This window comes from Lipotes vexillifer, unplaced genomic scaffold (genome assembly GCF_000442215.2).
Source record: "Lipotes vexillifer unplaced genomic scaffold, Lipotes_vexillifer_v1.1 scaffold883, whole genome shotgun sequence".
NCBI lineage: Eukaryota > Metazoa > Chordata > Mammalia > Artiodactyla > Lipotidae > Lipotes > Lipotes vexillifer.
Genome location: NW_006789567.1, coordinates 475508 through 483101, shown reverse-complemented (window position 1 = coordinate 483101; position 7594 = coordinate 475508). Strand labels below are relative to the sequence as shown.

Sequence of the window (7594 nt, the reverse complement as noted above, 5' to 3'; positions counted from 1 at the left end):
TCTTTCCCTTCAGTATATAAATGTGTTATTTCTCCATCTTAAGTAAGTAAAACCAAACAAAACTACTCTTTGAGCTCTACCTTCCAGTTGCTAATCAATTTCTCTTACCTATGTAATAAAACACATCCACACAGTTGTTTACACTTCAAATTTGTGAGTTATCTTCTCCTTCTTTTGAGAGAAGTCTAACCTGTTTTTTCCCCTTCACCACTTGACTTAACTGCCCTTCCAAGTGCACTAACAACTCTGGCTGCTATGTTAAGAAAAGACAATCTTCTGAATACATTTGTAATATGACTACTTTTCATCATCATCTATGTTATCACCAGACCCATGCCACCCTTATCATTTGCCCAGATGATTGAAATAGCCTTCTAACTCTTTTCATCCTTGCCACTATTCACATTACCCTCAACCCAGAAATCAGAATGAACCCGGTAATAAACGATATGCCAAGTCTTGTCATTCCACCACCCAAATGTTTTTCATCTCATAAAGAGTAAAAGTTAAATCCTTACAATGGCCTGTAATGCTGCCTTTGACCTCTTTGACCCCATCTCCCATTACTGCCTCCCTTACTTTCTTTGCTACTCCATACTGGCCTCCCTAGTTGTTCCTTGAAGATTCTTGTCACGTTCCTGCCTTGGGGCCTTTGCGTTTGCTGATTCCTCTGTCTTGAATGCTCTTTTTGCATGGCTTGCTCTTGCTCCCTCCTTCAGGTCTTCATGAAGATACCACCTTCTCAATGAGGCCTTTCTTAACCACCCTTCTTAAAATGGACCCCTCTCATTTCTTATCTCCCTTTTACGCTTACATTTTCTCCATAGCACCCATCATCATCTAACATCCTGCACATTTTACTTATTTGTCATATTTATTGACTGTCTCTCACCAGGAAGCTCCATGAAAGCAGGGAATTTTGTTGTCTTGTCTGTTTTGTTCATAGCTCTGCCCCCATTGCCTTAAATAGTGTCTGGTATCTATATATATTTCTTGAATAAATGAATGAGTGAATGAGTTCATTTGGAAAAATGGGCAAAAGATATCAATAGATAATGAATGACCAATAAAAATAGGAAAAGATGATAAAGCTCATGAATAACTGGAGAAATGCAAATTAAAACCACAATAAAATTCAGTTGATATTTCACATCCCCAGTCTGATAATACCAAGTGTTCTGAAAGGTGGGAAACAACAGGAACTCCTTTCACTATTAATGGGAGTATATGTTGGTGTATCAACTTTGGAGGACAATTTGGTCATAGAGATGATACCTCTCATCTACATGCTGTTCCTTTTGCAAATACACTATGACCATTCCTAGGCATTCCTAGAGAATCTCTTGCACTTTTATAGAAGAGGCCCTTGCAGCAGTGTTTAAAGCAGCATTGTTTTCAATAGCAAAATCTTGGAAGCAATTTTATTAAGTCCCCGTTAATAGGAAAATGTTGTATTTATATAATGGAATGCTATATAGTCAGGAAAATGAGTTTTCTAGGGGTACAAATCAACATGTATAAAACTCCACAACAAATTGTTGGTGAAAAAAACAGGTTGCAAAAGAATACATACAGAATATGTATTTACAGACAGTTTTAAACATGAAAAATAATGACATGTTACCTAAGAATTCAAAAATAAGTAGTAAAATATGTATAAGGGAATGTGTGAGAATAATCAAGATAGTAGTGGGTGAAGAAGGGAGATGGGATTGGCATACATTTTGATTGTTTAGTAATTTTATGTAAATTGATAATGGATATAGAAGAGCTTATTGTATTTTTTTTACTTTTTGTATTAAATATGTCATAATATAATTTTTAAAAAATTAATCAAAAGACTGATTTAAACTGACTTAATACATATTTTTGTTTATCCAAAAAGCTATGACATGAAAGCAGCCATGGGTATGCCTGCCGCAGCCAAGCGAGGTGTTGCCCAAGTCACTGAGAGACCTTTATTTTTCTTTTTAACTCTCCTTACTGTTACATGTCTTTCTCTTTAAACAAGAAAAACAGCAGAAAAGAAATTTTATTGCTTTGAATTTTACAGTGGTACTTTCATAATATTTTTTATGAACCAGGGGGAGGATTGATTGGAAGAAAAGGCTACGTAGGCACACCAGGGAAAAATGACACAATGATGTGTGCAGTATATGGATGGACTGAAGAGATGGCTTTTTCTGGAACATCCACAGGAGACGTGTGTATCTGGAGAGACATCTTTCTTGTAAAGACAGTTAAAGCACATGATGGACCAGTGTTCAGTATGCATGCATTGGAAAAAGTAAGTAACCTAAATAAATTTTAAGTTAAACATAGTTTGATCATGGAGTGCAGAACATTTTCACAAGTACAGGGACACTACCTTTCTACTTAGCTGAGCTACCCAATAATAATATGTGAGCTAGAGTCTTCCTGACTGTATTTTATTCCTCTTTTCAAACTCCTGAACCCAGAGTGAAATAGGTCTGCTGTTATTAAAAAAAAAAAAAAAAAGTTTAACTTAGTATTTATTAATCTTTTACTCTGAGTCAAAAATTGTTTAGGTACTTTATATGTTATCACCATATCCTGTGAGGTAGCTATCATTATTTTTTTAAAATAAATTTATTTGTTTTATTTGTTTATTTTTGGCTGTGTTGGGTGTTTGTTGCTGCGTGCGGGCTTTCTCTAGTTGTGGCGAGCGGGGGCTACTCTTCGTTGCAGTGTGCAGGCTTCTTATTGACGTGGCTTCTCTTGTTGCAGAGCACGGACTCTAGGCACGTGGGCTTCAGTAGTTGCAGCACGCAGGCTCAGTAGTTGTGGCTCACGGGCTCTGGAGCACAGGCTCAGTAGTTGGGGCACATGGGCTTAGTTGCTCCACAGCATGTGGGATCTTCCCAGACCAGGGCTCAAACCCATGTCGCCTGCATTGGCAGGCAGATTCTTAACCACTGAGCCACCAGGGAAGTCCCGTAGCTATTATTATTATCCCCTCTTTTTAAAGGATGGGATTATGAAGCCTCCAGGAGAAGGTGCTGAAAGTGGTAGAGCTACTTTATGGTTCCAGATTGCAAACTGTGTTTTTAAAGTCCTATTCTAAAAGTAGAATGTTTCGTGTCACGGTAAATATTTTTGCAAATTCCATGTTGATGTTTAAAAAAACATAATGGATTCTATGCTAATTTCTGTTTTTTACAAGCTGTAACTTTTGGCTATAAATATTCTTTCCTCCAGCGTTTTTCAATATAAAAGAAGGTTATTATTTTTTAAATATTTAGATCTTCATTAACTTAAAACTTTTACTTTTGTAGGGATTCGTAACTGGAGGGAAAGATGGGGTAGTAGCTCTTTGGGATGACTCCTTTGAAAGATGTCTCAAGACCTATGCTATAAAAAGAGCTGCTTTGGCCCCAGGATCTAAAGGTGATTTGAGATTTTGAGATTTGTAGGAAAAAAGATTAATTGCTTATTAACATGGTGGGCACTGAGGTGGAGCACGTGGGGTATATTTTTCCTTCTTTACTAGACAGGCATCAGAGTTCAGTAAGAGAAGCCACTTAATTGGATGCCAGAATCATTGCTGTCCTTTCAAAATCTATTTTCAGCGATACACATAGTAATATATAAAGAAATACAAGATTATCAATGTTAATTTTTAACATTTTTAATTTTTCAAAGAAAATCGCCATGTGAGTGTCACATTTGCCACCAGTCAGGGTATTGTTTTCAAACTTGGCCTTTTGTTTCATCTTAGTGTTTTGTTGACTCTCCCTCTCTGGCCTTGCAGGCCCTTCTTCCTTTACCCTTTCTCATGGTGCGTTAAGGCACTACAGCACTCTGTCTCTGGCCTCCAGGCCTTCCTGTATGCTGTCACTTTTGCCTAGAATTTCCCCTTTCTCCTCTCTCCTGCTTCCTCCAGTTACTTGACCATATGCTCATTTTTCAGATCTCAAACACTGTTTCTTCTAGAATGATTCCTTACACTCCCATCCCCTCTCCCCCTCACAAAAGGTTAAATTCCCTTTTGTTCCATTTTCAATATGCTCCTCACACAAGGTCTGTTTTCCTCTCTGTATGCTCTGTGAGGGCAGAAGCTTGGCTCTATCACGTTTACCAGTATATCTCTGAAGTCTGCCTAGGGTACAGTAAACATAAATGAATTAATCTTAAATCAAATTGAATTAAAATTACTAACCAGAATATTGTACATGCTCTAAGAGGGTCAGGAGGTGGATGAGGGGCAAGTGTAAAAGGAAAATAAACAGTTGTCAGACTGGTAGTAGGGGATCTGGAATAATATAGAATCATGGAATTGTAGCATATAAATGGTACTTACTTTTGAGATTAGTAAATTGAATGATTGGGGAAAATGTGGTACATTTATTAGAATACTTAAAATATAGGAGAAAGCAACCGTGTAACATGATTTGCATTGTCAAAATAGCATCATTGGCAATATATACACCCTTGTATTATAGTAACTTCATACCAAGAAGAATATCTCCGTTTAACATTTTAGGTCTTCTCTTGGAAGATAACCCATCTATACGTGCCATATCATTAGGACATGGTCATCTTTTAGTTGGTACAAAGAATGGTGAAATACTAGAAGTGGATAAAAGTGGCCCAATAACACTTCTGGTCCAGGTAATTTTAAATGTTAATATGGTTTCTTTTCCCTTTGTATACAGTTGATTGAGTACATAAGAGCCAGAAGTTGGCAGTCGTGAAAAATAATGTTAAATTATTTAGGGAAATATTTGTTAATGTTAATATTTACAAAACATAAACTTAATCATAGTTAAATGAGTAGTATCTAAATAATATGCACATTATCATGTAGAATAATTGCCAATATTTTCAGTAATTTCTTATTGCAAAGCAAGAAACCAATGGAAAGAAAAGCCAGTTGTAATTAATTTAACCCAGTCCATTTATTTCATATTTAATTTTATTTCTTTGAAGTACATTTGTTGACCCTAAGGCAGTTGTTTTTCTATGAAACTCTTCAGTTTAGTTCATTCTTTCTCAAGTTTCTAACTTAGAAAAGTAAAAACTGAATGTATGCTAAAATTTTACTGCTGAAAACATTTATCCATGAAAATATGTTAGTGATTTTGAGAATCCAGAAGTACAGACTTTGTGTGGCAGAAATATAACATAAAACAGCAGGATTAGCTAATCCTTAACATTTCCATCAGGAATGCTGTCTTAATTTTTCAGGTTTACATTTCCTATGTATATTATGGTTTTTGATACTGTAAAACACAGCAAGTGAGGTAGTATTTACTCTAATGAAAAGCTGTCCTCATGCAACTCTGTATAGTAACACATTTTGGGTTTGCCTTTTACCCTGAAAAAGAATTATGTTCTTTCTTAATACAGACTGATTTCTTCTCCAACCCCCACTTCACTCCTGTTAAGACACCAAAGAGCACATGTAGATGAGAACATTGCACATGCTTTAAGGTTAACATAATATCCTGATGTAACAAGGAGAATTTGTAAGCAAATAACAAAACATTTTATATTAAATTAACTGTCAAACTTTCATGTCTTACTCTTTAATTTCAGTCACATGATATTCCTTTAAAATAAAAAGATGTTAGAGTCATGGTGTTTAATGTATTTATGGTCTCTTGGAAAATATAAACACAAATACACTTTTACAGATGAATCCATAGATGGACCTATTCAAAAATACAATTTGATAATTGTAAGAAAAGATTTTTAGAAGTCATAAATGACATTATTTTTTTAATATTTATTATAAAGTTTAAGACTTCACATATCTACTGTCTCCTAAATGTCAGGAACAAGACAGGATACCAGGTCTCACCATTACTGTCCAACATTGTATGTGAGGTCTTAGCCAGTCCAGTAAAACAAAACAAAACAAAAAACAATTAAAGGTGTACATGTTGGAAGCAAATGGATGACGCTGGATGGATATCAGTATTTGCGGATATTATAACCCTATGCCTTGAATATTCAAGAGAATAAACTGAAAAGTTATTAGAACTAATTAAGGAGTCCTACAAATTGCATATATGCAAAGTCAACATGTAAAAGTCAGTAGTATTTCTACATATCAGCAATGATCAGCTAACACATATGACACAAAATGGTACTCACAAAGAAAACTATATAGTAACCAGAAATAAAGATGGCTAAAAATATGCAAGACGTGTATTAAGAAAACTATAAAATTTTACTAAAGGCATAAAAGCTGTAAATAAATTCTGTATGATCATAATCCATATCCTAATGAGATTTTTCACAAATTCTGGAAAGATTTTGTTTAATCATCTAGAAGAGAAACTATTCAAAAATAGTCAAGAAATTTTTGAAAAACTCTCTGTGCTAGAAATAAAGATAATATAAAACTATAATAATTAAAAGTGCAGGAATGTATGTACACAGTAGAAGCGCATTCATGTATATACCCAAAAAAACCACGTACAACAATGTTTGTAGCAGCAGTATTCTGTGGATCAGTTTGGGGACTAGCGCCTTTTAACAATATTAAATCTTCTGATCCATGAACGTGTATCTCTCCATTTATTTAGATCTTCTTTAACTTTTTTCAACAATGTTCTATAGTTTTCAGTGTACATGTCTTGTAGTTATTTTGTTAAAATAACTTACCTCATATATAACTTCTAATAGTTTTTTGGTGATTTTTTTAGGGTTTTCTGTATACTGTAAGAGATTATGTCATCTGAAAATAGAGATAGTTTTACTTCTCCCTTTCCAATCTGGATGCCTGCTATTTCCTTTTCTTACCTAATTATGCTGCCTGGAACTGCCAGTGCTATGTTGAACAGAAGATCCTTGTCTTGTTTCTAATTTTAGGGAGGAAGCATCCAGTCTTTTACCATTAAGTATAATGGTAACTGTGGATTTTTCATCTTTGCCCTTTATCAGGTTGAGGAATTACTCTTTTATTCCTAGTTTGTTGCTTATTTTTATCATAAAAGATTGTGTCACATATATATGGAATCTAAAAAAAAAAATGGTTCTGAAGACAGGAATAAAGAGGCAGACATAGAGAATGGACTTGAGGACACAGGGACGGGGAAGGGTAAGCTGGTACGAAGTGAGAGAGTGGCATGGACGTGTATACACTACCAAATATAAAATAGATAGCTAGTGGGAAGCAGCCGCATAGCGCAGGGAGATCAGCTCCGTGCTTTGTGTCCACCTAGAGGGGTGGGATAAGGAGAGTGGGAGGGAGACGCAAGAGGGAGGAGATATGGGGATATATGTATAGCTGATTCACTTTGTTATACAGCAGCAACTAACACAACAACGTAAAGCAATTATACTCCAGTAAAGATGTTAAAAAAAAAAAAGATTGTGTCATTTGTCAAAAGCAATTAGTATATTGCATTAATTGATTTTTGGATTTTAAACCAACCTTTCATTCCTGGGATTAATCCCACTAGGTCACGGTATATAATTCATTTTATATGTTGTTGGAATAAGTTTGCTAGTATTTTGTTGAGGATTTTAGCATCCATATTTATAAGGGATATTGGTCTGTAGTTTTTTGTGATGTCTGTCTGGTTTTGGTATCAGGATAATATTGGCGCCATAAAATGATTTA

General features: G+C 35.0%; 1 protein-coding gene across 1 annotated transcript in view; it reads left to right on the top strand.

Annotated features, from left to right (window-relative positions):
- The window catches only part of EML5 (EMAP like 5), an 80223-nt gene that overhangs the window by 11524 nt on the left and 61105 nt on the right, over positions 1-7594 (top strand). The window contains exons 8-10 of the mRNA XM_007462736.1: positions 2199-2287; positions 3297-3408; positions 4505-4632. Of these exons, the coding sequence (XP_007462798.1) occupies positions 2199-2287; positions 3297-3408; positions 4505-4632 (329 nt within the window). The remainder of the gene's footprint in view (positions 1-2198; positions 2288-3296; positions 3409-4504; positions 4633-7594) is intronic.